Source organism: Anomaloglossus baeobatrachus, chromosome 4, assembly GCF_048569485.1.
Source record: "Anomaloglossus baeobatrachus isolate aAnoBae1 chromosome 4, aAnoBae1.hap1, whole genome shotgun sequence".
In the NCBI taxonomy this organism is placed as follows: domain Eukaryota; kingdom Metazoa; phylum Chordata; class Amphibia; order Anura; family Aromobatidae; genus Anomaloglossus; species Anomaloglossus baeobatrachus.
In genome coordinates, this window is record NC_134356.1 from 572,623,182 (window position 1) to 572,643,404 (window position 20,223).

The 20,223-nt window shown below is 43.8% G+C and overlaps 1 protein-coding gene across 2 annotated transcripts in view; it reads left to right on the plus strand.

The window, feature by feature from the left end:
- CORO2B (coronin 2B) overlaps nucleotides 1-19,809 on the plus strand; it is a 135,653-nt gene extending 115,844 nt beyond the window's left edge. For both annotated transcript variants that reach the window (XM_075346076.1, XM_075346077.1), the window contains 9 exons: nucleotides 4,359-4,508; nucleotides 6,524-6,688; nucleotides 11,315-11,431; nucleotides 14,379-14,483; nucleotides 15,094-15,190; nucleotides 15,304-15,416; nucleotides 15,500-15,590; nucleotides 18,418-18,557; nucleotides 18,900-19,809. In XM_075346076.1, coding sequence (XP_075202191.1) covers nucleotides 4,359-4,508; nucleotides 6,524-6,688; nucleotides 11,315-11,431; nucleotides 14,379-14,483; nucleotides 15,094-15,190; nucleotides 15,304-15,416; nucleotides 15,500-15,590; nucleotides 18,418-18,557; nucleotides 18,900-19,031 — 1,110 coding nt within the window. In that variant the 3' untranslated portion in view covers nucleotides 19,032-19,809. The remainder of the gene's footprint in view (nucleotides 1-4,358; nucleotides 4,509-6,523; nucleotides 6,689-11,314; nucleotides 11,432-14,378; nucleotides 14,484-15,093; nucleotides 15,191-15,303; nucleotides 15,417-15,499; nucleotides 15,591-18,417; nucleotides 18,558-18,899) is intronic.
- The last annotated feature ends 414 nt before the right edge of the window (nucleotides 19,810-20,223 follow it).

The window sequence follows — 20,223 nt, forward strand, 5'->3', positions numbered from 1 at the left end:
AATAAGGGTCGGCTACTAAAACAAACAGCAAACAAAAGATCACACTGTGACAGCACAGTCATGCCTGAACTTACTGTCTTAACCCTTGCAGCATGCTGGCTTCAGCTGATATACCAAAAACCTGCTGACACTCCCTTCAAACGCTCTTTCCATGCTCCTGATTCCTAGGACAATACATTGATATTGGGACTTTCTTGAACATGTGGTGAATATATTGTGCCAGTTTACTGTCTTGCACTTTATCGCCTGAAGCTTTGTATATATGTGAATATACAATTTTCCATTGTCTGTGTCTACTTTTTAACCTGATCTTGGAGCTTGGCATTGTGCTGCTCCTCATTAATCATCCATGTATATAAAATGACAAATGGGTGTTACCATAACCCGGGTCAGAGGGCCATGTCCCTACTCACCATGACTCTGATACACCCTACTGACACGGGGATTGGTGATGTCAATGTATTCCTATATTTCCAGGGAGCATATCTGGAGCATATAATTTCATAATTATATGAAAAGATGACACACTCATCTAGTTTTATGGGGATTGCAAATATTTAGTAAAACAGACACAAAACAGACATATCAGAGCTCAGAGATTCTGCCCAAAACGGTTGTCCGCCTTTTGCTGAGACATCTGAAATACCATACGCCGATGTATAATGACATCTGATGCTCAAACTGGATCATTGCTCATTGCAGTTCCAATGTAGAAACCCCTCTGATGCCAGTGAGCAGGTTGTTTAAAGGTCCTAAGATGGCTGTCGCATGATTTGGCCACATGATCCGATAGCATCCATTGCTTCACCTTTGCGCAAGCACTGAAAAAGTACAGTGCAGGCGCAGAGGCAGGCAGCAAAATCTCCTGTATCAGCAACTGAGCAGTAGAGTGCGCGTAACGGGAGACGGTCAGATGGGTAAATCATTTACCGCTGTCCTCTTAAGAACCTGTTACACGCAACGACATCGCTAACAAGATGTTGCTGGGATCACGGAATTCGTGACGCACATCCGGCCTCGTTAGCGACGTCGTTGCATGTGACACATACGAGTGACCGCTAAATGAAAAATACACACCACATCGTTGATCGTTGACACGTCGTTCATTTTCAAAATGTCGTTGATCTTCTGGGACGCAGGTTGTTCGTCGTTCCTGAGGCAGCACACATCGCTACGTGTGACACCCCAGGAACGACGAACAACAGTGTTCCTGCGTCCTCCGGCAACGAGGTGGGAGTGACCTTCATGCAGCTGCTCTCCGCCCCTCCGCTTCTATTGAAGGCCTGCCGTGTGACGTCGCTGTGACGCCGCACGAACCACCCCCTTAGAAAAGAGGTTGTTCGCCGACCACAGCGACGTCGTTAGGCAGGTATGTGTGATGGGTACTAGCGATATTGTGCGCCACGGGCAGCGATTTGCCCGTGACGCACAAACGATGGGGGTGGGTGCGATCGCTAGCGACATCAATAGCGATGTCGCAGCGTGTAAAGCCCCCTTTGGATGCTATGGCCAAGACGGTCCATTTCCACAGTGTACGGAGGGGCGGCAGAGTGGCTTCTATTTGCATGCTGCAATAAACAAGTAGGTTTAATGTTTCATATGCCGATATACGACAGGTGTAAACTGGTATATTGTTGTAATTTTGACACCTGTCTCAGATTCCTGCTGCCTGACCCACAGTCTGGCTGTTTGTTTGCAGTCAGGTCTGTTTTACTCCTAAATACTGTGGTGCACATATACATAATTTGTAAAACCAGCCAGGGAATATAGGGCCAAGTCATCAAAGTTATTACGCCAGAAAACTGGAGTGAAAGTGTCGCGGGCGGGGGACAGATCACAACTGGGGGGCCGCTTGAGGCACTCGACCTGTCCCGGTCGCCTCAGGTTCCCCACAACCGGATCTCCGTCGCCTGTGGCCCTCACTACCACCTAGTTCGGTAGTCCAGGGCTCCAACCCTGACTACCACCTTCTCCAGGGAGCTCCAACTCCCTCCTGTCAACTCTTCATTGGCTACAGCTCAAACTGAAACTTAACTCCTCTCTGCACTTCCTAAGCTCCTCTCTCTCCCTCCCATTTTCCTGGGGAGGGGGGTGAGTAGGGCCTGATTGGCTGGTGCATATCTGTGTGGGGACTGTGTTGGTGCCAAGGAGGATTAACTCTTTTTGTGACTACCTTATTTTGCCAAGGCGTCACGAAAGCATCGAAAAAAATGAATTTTATTTTTGAGCACCGTGGAGTTGCACAAAATAAAATAGCAATTTCTTCACCAGTTTGACTGATTTGCGCTGAAATTAGCAGAGTTGGAGTAGACAAGGTCAATAAGAGAGTGTGGTCATGTCCACCCATCAAATTCATGAAAAATGCTGGCTCTCTGTAAGCCAGAGATTCTACTCCAGCCTCTGACTAGAGGAGCAATTCTGGCACAATGTATGGAGGCGCACGCCACTTATAAGAAGTGCTGAATTCAGGAAGTGGCACCTCTTAATGGGTGCACTACTATTTCAAAGATAAAACCCAGGAAAGAAAAACAAAATGTGCATATACCCTTTAGTAAGTATATAAGTAAATTGTAGTAATAGTACATGTAAATAACTTTGGGTACTTACCGAATTTTTCAGATAAGATGCACATTTTTCCCCAAAAGTTGCGGGGAAAAATGGGAGTGTGTCTTATATTCCAGATATAGCTTACTGTGGGGCGTGGTGGAGTGGGGTCACAGGAGGCAGGGACACAGCTGAAAGAAGTCAGTGGCGGCACACTGTAGGCTCAAGGCTGGAAGGAGGGTCTGTTGCGGCGGCGCGATGCAGGCGCCATTAATCTGCGGTCAGTGAACGAGATGCGCTTCAGGATAATGGCTGTGGAGGCAGCGCACGCGCAGATTGAGGTCTTAGAGAGTCACTTCCGATGTAATGGACTTCAGGAAAATAACTGTAAAGGCAGTGCATGCAGATATTGAGATCTCGGAACTTTGAGATATCAATCTACGTGTGTGCTGCCTCTGCAGGCATAATCCTGAAGTCCACCTTGTCCACTAACCGGAGATCAATGGTGCCCGTATTATGCCGCCAACATACCCCCTCCTCCCAGCCGTGGGCCCACAGCATGCCGTGCCACTGCCAATTTTTTTCAGCTGTGAACCTGCCTCCTGCAACACCGCTCCACTGCACCCTCCAAGTAAGCTATATTCAAATTATAAAACAGACTCAGATTTTAATATTAAAAAAACAAAACAATTTTCCTATTTTCTTTCTCTAAATTTGGGATGTGTCTTATAATCCGCAAATTACGGTAGTTAACACTATTTTGCAAAAAAAGTGTAAAAGCCATCTCACCGTGCATGGTGTACTACAATCGGGACAGTGTTATCCTATGTGAAGTACTAAAACCAGACATTGTGTCATCCGACCTCAATATAGATAGGGGCAGATCAGTACCAGGCCCAACTACTCAGACACTCACCAATGGAAGCGAAATAGATGAAGTGCCTAAATCAGAAAGGGAGGCCGTGCTCCGGTGTATACAAAGTACAAGAAACTACAGCAAAAACAAAGAAATGAGCTAGCTAATTTCTTTGGTTTTGCACTTCTACTTTAGTAAGACTGACGTAGTGATGTGCTCTATGGCTGCTTCTCCTCGCCCTTCTTCAGTTACCTGACAGGTCTCTCCCCTTTGTGCACATAGAGACCTATCAGTTATGGAAGCAGGGCAACAAGAAGCTTCCAGAGACTGCATCAGACTTGCCGAGACATAGTCCACAGCCCGCTTTTAAAAGTATATCTACTCCGACGTGCCACAGTATATCAGACTAAAGCAGGGGTCAGGAACCTATGGCTCGCGAGCCAGATGTGGCTCTTTTGATGGCTGCATCCAGACAAATCTTTAATGAAAAAAATACCGTATTTTCTGGTGTGTAAGACTCCGCGGCCATTTTCTTTAAGTCAATCTCGTCAATTGCGGAAGATTCAAAGCAGCCCACTGGCAGATCAATGGCGCCCGCCGCCGTGACACCCCACGAGCGTGCAGCAGTATCGTCGACCCCCCGCACACTGACCCTCTTGAGCCGCGACACCACATCTTCCGTGCCCGCAGCATCACCTACCCTGCCTCCTAGGACCTTCCGAGCTGCACCACAACCGCCGCTCCCCCTGGTAAGTATGGCTTTCACAGAATTACATTTTAAAATATGTGGCGTTCATGGCTCTCTCAGGCAAAAAGGTTCCCGACCCCTGGACTAAAGTATACACGGCTGCAATCGCACAGCCAGGCTCTTATGCACACTGACTGTACTGCGGGAATCATGAATCTGATAACAGGATCCCTTGAAATATAATAAACTACTATGACTTCCCTTCCTAAGGTGAGGATCTGGGAAATTCCAGATGGCGGACTCAAGAGGAACATGACGGAAGCAGTATTGGAGCTCTACGGACACAGTCGAAGAGTGGGGCTCATAGAATGGCACCCGACTGCCATCAATATACTGTTCAGTGCTGGGTATGACTACAAGGTCAGTAATCTTTTTATTTCCAGATCAATGTGAAGGAAATCAGCAACTTAAGTGTTTTTTTTTTTACTAAACACATGTAAAAATAACTTTACCATTGGGTTCCATTAAAAATGTTGTAGTTTTCCTTCTATAGTTTCCGTTTTACCCTGTTCATAGCTGGTTATAGAATAAGTGATCTAATAATTTGTCACTGGACTCCTTCTGAGGAGTTATAAGAGTCCATTTATGTCATGGGGTGTAAACCAATGGAACAGGGGCTCCTAGGCTGACCCTAAGACTGGGGCCCCTGCGCTGTCCCTTATCTTGAAGGTAGACTTGATGGTAGCCAGGTTTGAGCCCCCAGCATGACCCTGTCTCCTGTCCAAGCCCTGATACTATTCCTCCCCCAGCCAGGGAGCAGGCTGGAAGCCCAGTAACAAACACCCCACAAATAAGCACAAACAAGGGTAAACAAAAACTTGTGCACACTGCACTCAAACGCAAAGGAGGGAGAGTAAGTGAACTGGGGAGTAAAGCAAAAGGGGTAGAAAATAAATACACAACTCGAGAACTCACACACCACATAGAACCGCAACTTTTTGATCATCATAGAAGGGGATAACCATGGGAACCTAGAAAGCAGAAGCTATATCCGGCACTCAGCCCCAGGAACTAGACCCTTATAAAGGGTGAAGGCGGCTGAGGATAGTTATCAGCAGGCTGAGCTCCCGGCAGATGATTACAAGCCAGGAGGAATTAACTCCTGCTGTGCTGGAGAGCAGTGAAGCCAGACCCAGCCGACGCCCACGACAGGCTGTGCAACTAAAGGATTCCAGGCTGCTTGTCAGACTCTGCAGTGTGAATAGACATGACACCCAGCGAGTGCAACGAAAAAAACATGATATTTTTCACAGACTGACCGATGGCACTACACGTCTACCAATTGGCAGTGGTTTAATCGCCAGTTTACACCGGCAGAACAAAGTAATCGATATTTACTGAACAATTTGTAATAGATCACTCAGTGCGCACAGACTGTCATGGTTCTCGGCAGTACAAGTCCTGTTTACACGCTCGATCACATTAACCTTTCAGTGTAAATGCAGTTTGACTTTTTTCTGTGTTTTCTGAGCTCTTCGGTGTTGATTTATAACTGCAGACCACATCAAAGTTGAGCCGAACGTTGTGGAGAGAAATCAACTTAGAGGAGCTCAGAAAAAGCAGGTAAAAGAGTTAAAATATTTCATGAAAACCAATAAAAATGATTTACACTCCCAAAAGACATGCATTTAGGTAAAAAAAGGTAGAAGTATGAGAGGGAGCTTTGTTTGGTTTGGCATCCGATATTCACAGGCAGAATGTCAGTCAGTTCTGCCATGATCTGTGCTGAATTGTCAAAGCCTATTAATTTTGGTATGACTGGACAACTATACTATGTGTATGAGAGCCCGCCAACCCCCCACTATACAGTATGTAGAAATAAGAAAAATCAGGTATGTTCAATTTCAACAATCTTTAATTCTCATGAAAGGTAACTTCCCACTATTGACATCTTGAAAATCTTACTCCATTCTCCATTTAAAGGGAATCTGTCGTGAGGTTTGTGCTCCCCCATCTGAGAGCATCATAATGTAGAGACAGAGACCCTGATTCCAGCAATGTGTCACTTACTGAGCTGTTTGCTTTCATTTTGATAAAATCAATGTTTTCTCTGCTGCAGATCTAGCAGCACGCCAAGTAGTCCTGCAATGATAATCTACTGCTGATTAAACAATGATTTTATCAAAATTACACGAAGCAGCCCAATAAGTGACCCATCACTGGAATCAGGATCTCTGCCCCTACGTTATGCCGTTCTCAGATAAGGTAGCAAAAACCCGGTGACAGATTCTCTTTAAACACTTGCGTGCTCTGCCAAACTGAGTGTGCATGTGTATGGGGAAGTTTTTTAGCAATAGCTAACAGACAAATAATGATGACTATTCAGTTTTCATGATGTTGAACAGAGTGATTATGTGAGTTATAACTGTATTCAGATACTGATATGGAATTTGGAAGAAGGAGAAGCAGTGAAAATGATAGACTGTCACACAGACGTCATCCTCTGTATGTCATTCAACACGGATGGAAGTCTCCTGGCCACGACATGCAAGGACAAGAAACTGCGAGTGCTGGAACCGCGCTCAGGACGGGTGCTGCAGGTAACTATTTGTCCACTATCTATTATTGTGTATGAGGCAATATTCATCACAACCATCCTCATCTGGTCCATTTTGTGGACTGGATTTGTCTATTCAATGTAAATTGCTCAGTTAAACAATAGACAGCGCCAAGATGCCTTTAGTGTATTGTTCTTTTTTTTTTTACTCCTTGTTTTTGGAATGACTGCTAAGAAAAGCTTGGGAATTCTGCATCAGTTTTTGCATAGGAGAAAAGCAGCCAATGGATGGTAAAAACTGACACACTGATCAAGACGGACGACAAACAGAGCTCGCTGACTAAAAACAGTCATTTTTATAGATGTAAAAAGCATTACTGATCTGTGAAATAAAAATCTCTAAATTGACACTTATTGTTGAGTGATCTGTTTGTGAATGAAAATGTCCCTCTGTCCTCATTATCATCGGGGATTAAACTGACCGGACTGCACCAATCACCCGGGACCTCTGGACAAAGCTCAAAATACACTTTACAGTATACCTTCACTTTATCTAACAGTACACCTTCACTTTATCTAAAGGTGGTGTCACACACAGCGACGGCGACAACGACGTCGCTGCTATGTCACTATTTTCTGTGACGTAGCAGTGACGTCCCGTCGCTGTGTGTGACATCCAGCAACGACCTGGCCCCTGCTGTGAGGTCGCGGGTCATTGCTGAATGTCCTGGACCATTTTTTGGTCGTTGCTCTCCCGCTGTGAAGCACACATCGCTGTGTGTGACAGCGAGAGAGCAACGATCTGAAGCGAGCAGGGAGGGGAGGAGCCGGTATCTGGCAGCCTGCGGTAAGCTGTAACCACGGTAAACATCGGGTAACAAGAAGCCCTTTCCTTGGTTACCCGATATTTACATTAGTTACTAGCACCGTCGCTCTCACGCTGCCAGTAGCGGCTCCCTGCTCTCTGGACTCCTAGCCAGAGTACACATCGGGTTAATTACCCGATGTGTACTCCAGCTACGTAAGCAGGGAGCCAGCACTGGCAGCGTGAGAGCACACCGCTTAGCGTGTGTGAACCCAGCTTAACAGTATACCTTCACTTTATCTATCTTATGTTGATTATTTGGAACTACAAGAACTACAAACAGGGCCGCCAATGTTGTACAAAGCCAAACTATTAAGATGTACATGCAGGAGCATTTCAATAAATTGGAATATCATCAAAAAGTTAATATATTTGAGTTATTCAAAACAAAAAGGGAAACACATATTATATAGAGTCATTACACACAGAATAATCTATTTTATTTCTATTAGTGTTTATATCTGTTAATGTTGATGATTATGGCTTACAGCCAATGTAAACCCAAAAGTCATTATCCAGGAAATTAGAATAATTAACACAAAACACCTGCAAAGGCTTCCTAAGCGTTTAAAATGGTCCCTTAGTCTAGTTCAATAGGCTACACAATCATGGGGAAGACTGCTGACTTGACAGATGTCCAAAAGGCAGTCATTGACACACTCCACAAGGAGAGGGTAAGCCACAAAAGGGCATTGCTAAAAAAAAAAGCTGGCTGGTCACAGAGTGCTGTATCCAAGTATATTAATGGAAAGTTGAGTGGAAGGAAAAAGTGTAGTAGAAAAAGGTGCACAAGAAACTGGGATAACCGCAACTTTGATAGGATTGTTGAGAAAAGGCCATTCAAAAATTTGAATTAAAAAGGTGAGCAGTGATAATAAGCAATACAACTTTAAATTTCACGGGTGCTCCTCATTGTACCTCTTTTTCTTTCTTTATTAATTCAAAAAATTGGGGGAGATTCACAAGGAGTGGACTGTTGCTGGAGTCAGTGCTTCAAGAGCCACCACACACAGATGTATCCAGGACATGGGCTACAACTGTCGCATTCCTTGTGTGAAGCCACTTGTGACCAATGACCTATTAACAGCAAAACGTAACGGTGACCACTCTCTGCTTATTCTTCCTGACCTTTCTGCCGCCTTCGACACTGTTGACCACCATCTCCTTCTCTCTATGCTCCATTCTATCGGCCTAAAGGACACTGTTCTTTCCTGGTTCTCTTCCTATCTTTCTGGCCGCTCATTCAGCGTATCATTTGCTGGCTCCACATCTTCTCCTCTTCCTCTCACTGTTGGGGTCCCTCAAGGTTCAGTCCTAGGCCTTCTTCTTTTCTCCCTCTACACTGCCCCAATTGGAATGACCATCAGCAGATTTGGCTTCCAGTACCATCTTTATGCTGATGACACACAGCTATACACCTCATCCCCTGAGCTCACCCCCACTGTACTACAGAACACAAGTGACTACCTGACTGCAGTTTGCAACATAATGTCTGCTCTCTGTCTGAAACTTAACCTTTCCAAAACTGAACTTATGCTTTTCCCTGCATCTCCCAACCTTCCTAAACCCGACATCTCCCTCTCTGTGTGTGGCACAACGATAAGTCCTAGGCAGCAGGCCCGCTGTCTGGGGGTTATACTTGACACTGATCTCTCCTTCACCTCCCACATACAATCTCTTGCCCGCTCCTGCCGCTTGTACCTCCAGAACATCTCTAGAATCCGCCCCTTTCTCACAATGGAAACGACAAAAACCCTCACCGTGGCCCTGATCCACTCTCGCCTTGACTACTGTAACGCTCTATTAATTGGTCTCCCCCTAACTAGACTCTCTCCTCTACAGTCCATCCTTAATGCAGCAGCCAGGTCACCTATCTGGCTAACCACTACTCGGATGCCTCTGCTCTGTGCCAGTCATTGCACTGGCTGCCCATATATCACAGGATCCAATTCAAATCTGTCCTCACCTATTGTACCATCACCCATTCCCTGTAGACTGTGAGCCCTCGCGGGCAGGGTCCTCTCTCCTCCTATACCAGTCTGTCTTGTACTGTTAATGATTGTTGTACGTATACCCTCTTTCACTTGTAAAGCGCCATGGAATAAATGGCGCTATAATAATAAATAATAATAATAATAATAATAATAAAACTGCTTGTTCTCACCCACAAAGCTCTCCACAGTGCGGCACCCCCCTACATCTCCACCCTCCTCTCTGTCTATCATCCCACCTGTTCTCTACGCTCTGCAAATGACTTTCGACTAACATCCACACTAATTCGAACCTCCCACTCCCGAATCCAAGACTTCTTCCGAGCTGCACCAAACCTCTGGAACGCTCTACCCCAAGAAGCTAGGCCAAATCACAACTTAGCTTCAGACGCTCCCTAAAAACGCATCTTTTTAGGGCGGCCTATCACACTCCCTAGCCAAACTAATTTCACCTAATCCCTCTACAACTTCTCAGAACATAACCCCATGTCAAACTCCATGGCACCCAAATGCATCTCAAGGCTCTGGCCTATTGGTCTAGGAAGCCATTATCTATCCCCCATTTCCTTGAGATGACTGGATTGTCATTGTAAATAAGCACTTGTACCTTGCCCCTCCCCCCATCTCATTGTAGATTGTAAGCTCTCACGAGCAGGGTTGCCTTTTTTCCCTTTAAATATTGTATCTTCTATAATTGTTACTTGTTTGTATATGCTTATGTATATGATATGTATATGTATATGAGCCTCCTGAATTGTAAAGCGCTGCGGAATATGTTGGCGCTATAGAAATAAAGGTTATTATAATGACCAATAGACAACACCAGAAGCGTCTTACCTGGGCCAAGGAGAAAAAGACCTGGACTGTTACTCAGTGGTCCATGGTGTTTTTTTCAGATGAAAGTAAATTTTGCATTTCATTTCGAAATCAAAGTCCCAGAGTCTGGAGGAAGAGTCGAGAGGCCACAATCCAAGCTGCTTGAGGTCTATTCTGCCGTATTCACACTCCGTGATGGTTTCGGGAGCCATGTCATCTGCTGGTGTAGGTCCATTGTGTTTTATCAAGACCAAAGTCAGCGGAACCGCCTACCAGGAAATTTTAAAGCACTTCATGCTTCGCTCTGCCGACAAGCTTCTTGGAGATGGCAATTTCATTTTGTAGTAGGAATTGTCACCTGTCCACACTGCCAAAAGTACCAATACCTGGTTTAATATCCACAGTATCACTGTGCTTGATTGGCCATTGTTTGATGACTCTCCTGACCTAAACCCCATAGAGAATCTATGGGGTATTGTCAAGAGAAAGATGAGAGCACTAGACCCAACAATGCAGACGAGCTAAAGGCTGTTATCAAAGCAACCTGGGCTTCCATAACACCTCAGCAGTGCCACAGGCTGATCGCCTCCATGCCACACATGGTTGTTTGGACTCAGAAGAGTCCACAGTGATGCTATGTGACTGTAGAGTGCTGTGACTATCATGACTGTCATGATTCCCCTGTATTCCCTGCCCAAATGGGCAGTTATGTGACTGCATGTGTGTGATTTTCATACTTGCCGTCACATGCTGACTAGACTTTCCTGGCTTCTCTCAATAGAAGAAAACCTAGAGAAATGCAAAAGTCTAGTCATCACATGACCACACACACACACACACACACACACACACACACACACACAAACAAAGGAAATACAGAAAAATCGTGACATAACTCAATTGAATTCAATGTTCTGGACTTGAAACGTCCAGTCCTAGTGTAACAAATGCTATACTTTATATAATCCTCTTCATTCTCTGCTCTTTCTTTTATTAGACAGCAAACTGCAAAAACCACAGGGTGACACGTGTTGTCTTCCTGGGAGACATGAAGCGTTTGTTAACAACAGGCGTCTCCAGGTGGAATACGAGACAGATAGCATTGTGGGATCAGGTGAGGAGAATTTTGAAACTACTACAAGCTGCGTTCTGTGAGATTACTACAATATAATCTCTGCATAATAGAAAATAGAATCTAACATCGGACAAATCATTAAGTGCACCCCTTCATTATTCAGCATTGTCTGATACCACCACACCCCCTCATGAAAACCGGCTAGAAAATCGCCAGTCTTAATGAATCGGTGCCTTAGATCCTTTTACAATGAATGATTTTAATCTCTATGTATAGACAACTTAAAGGAGCTCATAATTAAAATGCAACGTTTATAAAGGCTAAATAGACCAAAATTTATAATATATAAATATTTACAAGACAAGATGACACAGACAGTAATGATTAAAATCAACACACAGGCCTCCCGGCGAAGCTGCTGCGAAACGCGCATCGAGGTGCGGGGCGGTGTGTGTGGTCAGGGCTTTACTGGTTTGTATTCATCATGGAAGCACCCTGATTTGCCATACTTCGGTTTTTCACCATCTTCATGGGCAGCATCTACTAAGCAGTATTTAACGGCCTGGCTTGGTAATATATCAGCAGTCGACAGACTTGATACTAGTTAGCTATCTTAGTACTATCTGCATTGTATCTATTATCACATGACCTTGGGTCTGTTTATATCTATTATTACTATGTAATGCTTATCTGATGTACTAATATTTAGTTTCCGGCCATGTGATGCTGTATGAATTTATGTTATACATTCTATATTACTATATAGAGGTGGCAGATCATTGTTTTTGATCATTTGATCTTAAATTTTGCAATCTTATAATGGCTTGATGAATTTCTCTGTATAGCTACTCTATGTGATTTTTCTATCAGTAATATATTATGCCCTGGTTTCATCCACACTGCCATCTTGGTTTGTGTGTTGATTTTAATCATTACTGTCTGTGTGATCTTATCCGTACTGCGCACAATAAAAATATTTATATATTCATAAATTTTGGTCTATTTATCCTTTTTAAACGTTGCATTTTAATTAAGAACAGAGTCAATTTTGTTAAAGATGTTTCATGATATGGTGACTGGTCAGTAACAACTGATGTACAAGTATGGACCAACGTATTTTTTTTGTGTAATAACTTAAAGGAGCTGTCCAGAATTGTAAAAAAAATGCTAAAATTATTAATGGTTATGTTAAAATGTACCTGTCATTTAAGCGATCTTGTCAGAATAAGCTCCTATGTGTAAATGAGGAATAACTCAGTATGTGGTTGGTACTTGACATATCCCTCACTTTTCAGCCCTTTCCCCCTCTGCTAGCTCTATCTACAATTTTCACTAATTACTGACTTGGGGGTGGGTGGAAACTAGCTGCTTTGATGTCTCCTATACACAGCACATGCAGATATGCCGGATTAGGCTGCTTTCACACCTCCGGTTTTAGCAGAGCTGGCCAATCCGGCTCTAAAACCTATGCAACGGTTGCGGCGACAATACCGCATCCTTTCCATACGTTTTTGACATGTGGCCTGTCCGGTTTTTGCCGCTTGCGGCACGCTACTGAGCATGTGCAGTGGAAAAAAACGCATGCGGTGGCCGGATGCGGTGTTTGCCGCAGGACGCCACATGCGGCGTCCATAGGCATGCATTGCAAATTGTGCCGCATCGGCCAGATGCGGTACGATGCGTTTTTTTTCCGGACAAAAAAAAGTGCCAGGCAACGTTCTATCCGGCCGCCGCATCGGCTAAATCTGCCGCATGCGGCAAAAACCAGACCGAACGCAAGCCCATGCGGCACAATCCGGCACTAATGAAAGTCTATGCAAAAAAAACGCAACCGGCGGCAAAAAAAACCGGTTGCGGTTTTTCTGCAAAGCGCCGGATTGTGCCGCACAGGAAAAACCAAATGTGTGAAAGCAGCCTTACTGCTCTTCTTTTTCTGTAGCACGAGACAGAAGGAGCAGTAACAGTACTGAGCTGTGTGGTTGTGAATCCAGCTCTGGAGTGAGCTAAAAGAGTTACATGAAGGTCAATGCAAATAAAAATGCTTATACCGTGTCTCTGGAGCCACATGGTTTATCTGAAAAAACAAAACACAAAGCCCCCCTGAAAACAACATGCTCTGGGGAGCAACAGGAAAAAAATAAGAGCAATCACCGGTCCCTTTTCACCTGGTGACAGATACACTTTAACAGTTTATTTTATTTTAATTTTAGGATAATATTTAAAGGGAACCTGTCAGGTGCAGTATGCACCAAGAACCACAAACAGTTCTGGGTGCATATTGCTAATCCCTGCCTAACTGTCCCTGTATCTAGTAGTATACATAAAGAAATCTTTAGAAAAAGCACTTCTAAAGATCCTTTATGATATGCTAATGAGGCCAGGGACTAGTCGCAAGGGCTTGATTTTACCCTGACTAGTGCGCCCTCTTAGCATGCCCCTGTGGGTGTGCTAACATGCTATTCAATGCCCATTGGCCAGCATCATCAGTGGTGATGCGCGTACCTGTGTCCGTTGTCACCGCCTCCAACTCCGGGTTAAGGGTCAGTGTTTATGATCAGAAGTCACCGCACTTCTGGTCATGCGCACTATGAAGCTGGGTGTACGCATACTGATCATGTGCACTGATCCTAAACCCGGAGTCTGAGGTGGTGACAACAGATACAGGTACGCGCATCACTGCTGATGACACTGGGCAATGGTCATTGTATAGCATGTTATCACGCCCACAGGGGCGTGCTAAGAGAGTGGACGGGGAAAATAACACCCTTACGACTAGTCACTGGCCTGATTAGCATATCATAAAGGATCTTTAGAAATACTGCTCGTGCTTCTGGGTGCATATTGGACCTGACAAGTTCACTTTAAGAAAAACATATCTATTTGAAAACTTGTACTACCGCTGTAGGTTGAGTATAAAATGTTTTCCTACCGTAAACTTTGCCTATTGGCATAAGATATGGTACAATTTTGTAACATTTCTGTACAGGAGGACTTGGCAATGCCAATGGTTGAAGAGGAAATAGATGGCCTTTCCGGGATGCTCTTTCCGTTTTATGACGTGGACACTCACATGCTGTATCTTGCAGGAAAGGTAAGCTCCCACCATATTAGTTACCTTCTCCTATGTTGCCCACCAATTCATACTTCTGCAAAGGGTTGTCCACCACTGGGGACATTTTTTTTCTTAATTAAATGCATGTATTTTGGGCTAAAAATATTTTTCCTAATTGGATTTCATGAAAATGTTTTCCCTGTTTGTCTTCTACAGCCTCTGTGTTGCACTATTGATTCCTGCAGAGTGGGTTAGCTGAGAACCCATCAGTGAGCTCATTCTGACGATCCAGTGGGATAGAGCCTAATTATTTTATCCGTTTGTTTTTGAGCTCCGGTAAGAGCCGGTAAAAGCAAAACAATTTTTTTTTATTATTATTATTTTTTTTAAAGAAAGCAAATTGCAAAAAATATTTTTATCCCTAAATACATGGATTTAAGTTAAAAGAATAAAAACATAAATAAAAAATTCCCACAGAGGTGGACAACCCCGTTAAATGGTTTGATGACACAATTTTACACCATTGAAGAGGTATGAATATTCTACCATGAACCATATTTTGCTTAATTAGACCCTCTATTCCATCGGTTTAAGAATAGAATTGTTTTTACTCATTGTATTTACGACCCTCTGTTTTTTCTTATGTAAGGGAGACGGGAACATACGATATTATGAAATAACATTGGAAAAACCATTCTTGACGTACCTAATGGAGTACCGTTCTGCCGCTCCCCAGAAAGGCCTCGGTGAGATACAAACCTATAACATGTGTAGGGAGCAGAAGGGATTATTATGGTGGGAACCATTACAGGGATGATATAAAAAATAACCTACCAAGACAATCAATATTTTTTAATAGGGGTGATGCCAAAGCATGGACTGGATGTGTCAGTGTGTGAGATATTCCGCTTTTACAAGCTCATCACTTTGAAGAACCTAATAGAACCAATATCAATGATCGTTCCAAGAAGGGTAAGATTGTGCTGCTATCAGACTGATCTAGACACTTATCATTACATAAAATAATATATATTTTTATTTTTGTTTTTTTATAGTCAGAAACGTATCAGGAGGACATTTACCCTATGACACCAGGACTAGAACCTGCACTAAGTCCTAACGAGTGGCTGAGTGGGATCAACAGAGGTGACCACAGTATAGGATTCAATTACAGATATGGATGCATGTGCATTATGGAAAGACTAAATATAGTCCCTGATTCATAAAGGCCAGTGATTTTCACGCTGGTCTGGATTAGGGGATGTCCCGCAGTCAGATGCTCCTGATTCATGAAAAGGTGTGCACCTCTTCATGAATCTGGGGGGTCTGAGGAGTGGTATGCACCGCCGTGTGCTATGCCAGTAATCTTATTCCAGTCATGAATTAGACAATCTGTGGCGTCACACCCCAGCACAGACCATTTCAATAGAGCTGGGGAAACGGGTGAAAATGCCGAAAGACTCAACATTTGGTACAACTCTGAGATGCACCAAATATTTGTGCCTTTCACTACGTTTACACCAGAATTCTGGTGTAAAATATTTCATGAATCAGGCCCATAGAGTTTTGCAGCAAGTTTTATATATTTGTGTATTCTATTACCGTATATAGTATTAAGGGTAGTGTAAAGGGAACGTGTTGCCCGATTCATGCTGCCCACACCACGAGCAGTATGACTCTGCCTGGCTGCACCACGCTTGTAGCATTTCATAGATGATATACCTTAAAGATTTGTCCAGGGACCTTAGAGAGACACCAGACTAGTCCGCTTCTCTCAGTGCCATTGCTTGTGATTGACAGGTCTCTCACCTAGCAAAGTATTTGTCAATCACCTTACGTGGCACTAGGAAAAGCTACCATTTGGGTGCGCCGGACTAGTCTGGTCTTTTCCTATGCTGCCAGGTAGGATCTTTAAAGTTATCTTTAAAGAGAACCTGTCACCAGGTTTTTCCCTTATAAGCTGCGGCCACCACCAGTAAGCCCTTATATACAGCATTCCAGAATACTGTATATAAGAGCCCAGGCCACTCTGTATAACGTAAAAATCACCTTTATTATACTTAGCTAGGGGGCGATCCGGTCTGCACAGAGCAGCCCGGGCTCTTTTATGCCATATTCTGGAATGCTGTATATAAGGGCTCACTGGTGGTGGCCACAGCTCATAAGGGAAAAACCTGATGACAGATTCCTTTTAAATTTTCAGAGAAAACATATCTGGCAGCAAATGTACAAACAGGCTCTGATTCATGGTGAGAAGAAAAAAAAAATCCCAAGTCCAGCTTCACTAACTGCAGACTTTTTTTATTATTATTATCTTGATTGTACTGTTTATGATTATTGTACTTGTCCCTATTATGTATACCCCTTTCACATGTAAAGCGCCATGGAATAAATGGCGCTATAATAATAAATAATAGTAATAATAATAATTCATGTTGCCCATGGTTTTGGCTGGATGAATCAGGCGACAATTCCCTTTGGGGGAAATCACATTACCTAATACCCATCTTGTGGTAGTTAAAGGAGTATTCCTAGAATCAAAAATTATCCCCTATCCATATATTAGGAGATAACTTGCTGATGACACCCAGCAAATCGCTGGAGCAGAGTCTCGTCTTGGATGGAGGTGTGCATGTTTGACCTCTGCTCCATTGTCTAAGGCCCGTTTCACACGTCAGTGAAAAACACAGACGTTTTTCACTGGTGTGTAAAACACGCACATGTCCCTGCGTGTGCCGAAAATCACGGCACACGTGGGTTGTCTAAGTGCAATCCGGGCTCCGTTCTCCGTGGCCCGTGATTGCACTTAGAGATTCACTCACCTGTGCCCGCTCCCGCTGTCCATGGTGCTGATCGCTCCCGCGACGCAGCATCCGGCCGGCGGTGACCCCCGCAGGAGCTGCTTCCGGGTCGGCTGTGTCGCGCATAATGAATATGCGCGACAGTAATCAGCCGGCACAGAAGGAGCAGGGAGGACGGGCTGCAGAGAGCGCGGATGAAGCCGGGTGAGTTAAAATGTTTTTTATTTTAAAAGCACGTTTTTTTCTGGCACGTGTTTCACGGACCACACCACTGCGTGGTCCGTGGAACATCAGTGATGCCAGAAAAAAATGGACATGTCTCCGTGCAGCAAACACGCACACGCGGGTACGCTGCACGGAGACACGTGCAGTGACAAATCACTGACGTGTGAGCAGACCCATTCATTATAATGGGTCTGCGTATGTCCGTGATTCTGGTATGTTTAAAAAAAAGCACAAACGTGCCAGAATCACTGACGTGTGAAAGAGGCCTAAGAGACTGCCAAAGAAAGCTGAGCACAGACACTTGCTTCTTTTGTGCAGTCCCATAGACAATGAATGGAGTGAAGATCAAGAGTGTACACCTCCGCTGCAACCAAGACGGTGTTTTTGGGATAGCAGATGGTCCCACCAGTTGGGCCCCCACAATCAATCAGTTACCTCTAACCCATGGAAAAGGTATAATTTTATTAGAATATCTCTCTAATGGATACATGAATGAATGTTATATAATAATAATAAAAATAAATAAATATTTATATATATGGTATATATATTAGTAATACACATAAGGGTATGTGCGCACGTGTGCGTATTACATGCAGTTACGCTGCGTTCTGCACCGCAGCGTAATTGCATGCGTCCTGCGTCCCCTGCACAATCTATGGAGATTGTGCAGGGGCCGTGCGCACGTGGCATGTTAGAACGCAGCGATTCGGCTGCTTGCCGAATCGCTGCGTTCTAAGAAGTGACATGTCACTTCTTTCGTGCGTTCTGCATGCTGTCTATAGGGAGAGGCAACATGCAGAGCGCACGAATCTGCCGGCACCATGCGCTTCAGAACGCAGCTTTTCAGCTGCGCTCTGAAGCGCACATTTTCGGTGCGGTGCAGAGCGCACACGTGCGCACATAGCCTAAATATGTGCTGAGAGTAATCAAATGATTTTCAACAGATCCTGTGCTGAGAAGTCTGAAAGAGGGGTACCGGAAAGAGTCCAAAGTTACATTCAAAGCCCCAGCAAGAGACAAGAAGAGTTTGGTGGTGAATGGCATAGATCTACTAGAAAATGTGCCTCCTCGGACTGAAAATGAAGTAAGCGAATTAACTTCTTGGCTACATTTTTGTTAATTGAAGAACAATTTCCCTTACTTACGCAAGAGATTGCTGCCGAATTTGCTTTTTCATTGTTATATATTAAGAAATTGGTTAAATACATGTTCGTAAAGATTATAACTAAAGGTGCCAACCTCTTCAAGAAGGAATTATATAGCTATAATGATACTAATATACATTTTAAGGGGGATGCTCAATAATTCTTGATGTTTAGTACATTTACAAAATCACTACGCAATACATAATATGTATATAGCATATACTTGATGTCTTGGGCTTTTGATTGTGCTTTTCACCTGCTCACGTACCTGTACTCTACAGCTACTGCGCATGTTCTACCGGCAGCAGGAGGAGATCCGACGTCTGAAGGAACAGATGGCCCAGAGAGACCTCCTCATCCGACAACTGGAACTGGAGCTTAGAAACCTGAGGAATAGCCCCAAAGAGAGCTAGCTGCCCTCATCATATTATATTGTACCAGGAACAGACTTCTCCATGTATAAGAGCTCGTGAGGTTTCTGTATATAGACTAACTAGCCCTACAATGCCTTGCCGAGGCATGTAAAGGATTGTGTATCCAACTGCACTAATTGCACAGATTATCCATATATCCAGCAGGGTTCCTGCATATAACCAAATGGAACTAATTCCTCCTTCTCTTGCCGTTTAATAGATCCCAACCAGTCTAGAAGGATTATATCCAATAGCTATAGTCACATAAGACACAATCAAGGTTAGCGAGAAGAATAGTGGGAGAAGCAGTAACTTCTTTCAGTCTCTTCATACCAGCCTTGGAGCGAGACCTGAGAAATATATTTATTTATGCAATGAGTACTAATGGAGATTGATTCCTCCTTAAAGAAGCAGGGGTTTTTACAAGGCCATAAAGCCATACAAATATTGAGAAATGACGCACTAGGGAGCTTCTCCCACAATCTTCTACGGATGCATTAGCCATTCTCCCATCTCCTGTAGTATTTCCCATTGAATTGCACCCTTTACATCCCCCTTCACACATTCTCATGCTAGTTAGCCCATGTTTCTCACCTCCAGCAGAGCACTTTAATTCCGGCGGACCTCACTCTAGCTGGTTGAACCTTTAATTTATTGCTAATCATCACTTTCTATGCAAAAGTGAAATATTAAAATCATTAACCTTCTAAACAGATCATGGACATTTACTGCGAAGAATGTACTGTAACTGATGCTGAGAATAAAGGTTGAACGCTGATGTGCGTCTTTTCTTCCAAAATCTAGCGTAACTTTATAAAGAAAATGATCCATACGAACATGTTTGTAAGGGCACTTTTGTTTTTCAGGAAATAGCAAAAACAGGGGGGGGGGAGGTGGTTCACTTGTGGATAACCCTAATTTAAACCAAACCTAAAACTTAACCTTTAATAAGTGTTCATTAATAAGTGATACAAAGATCAGTGAATAAAAATGTGAAATAAAAGATAAACACATATGCTACTTGGTCATCAAGCTCAATTGGACCAATGCAGTATGTGAGGCACAACAAACAACATCCCATACATACTATACCACCATCTTTTTATGGACAGAGCCCCAAATTTTCCTCACTTAAGGAACCGCCTTCTGGAGAAAAAATTGGGTTTAACACAATGCGACAAAAATTGTGGAA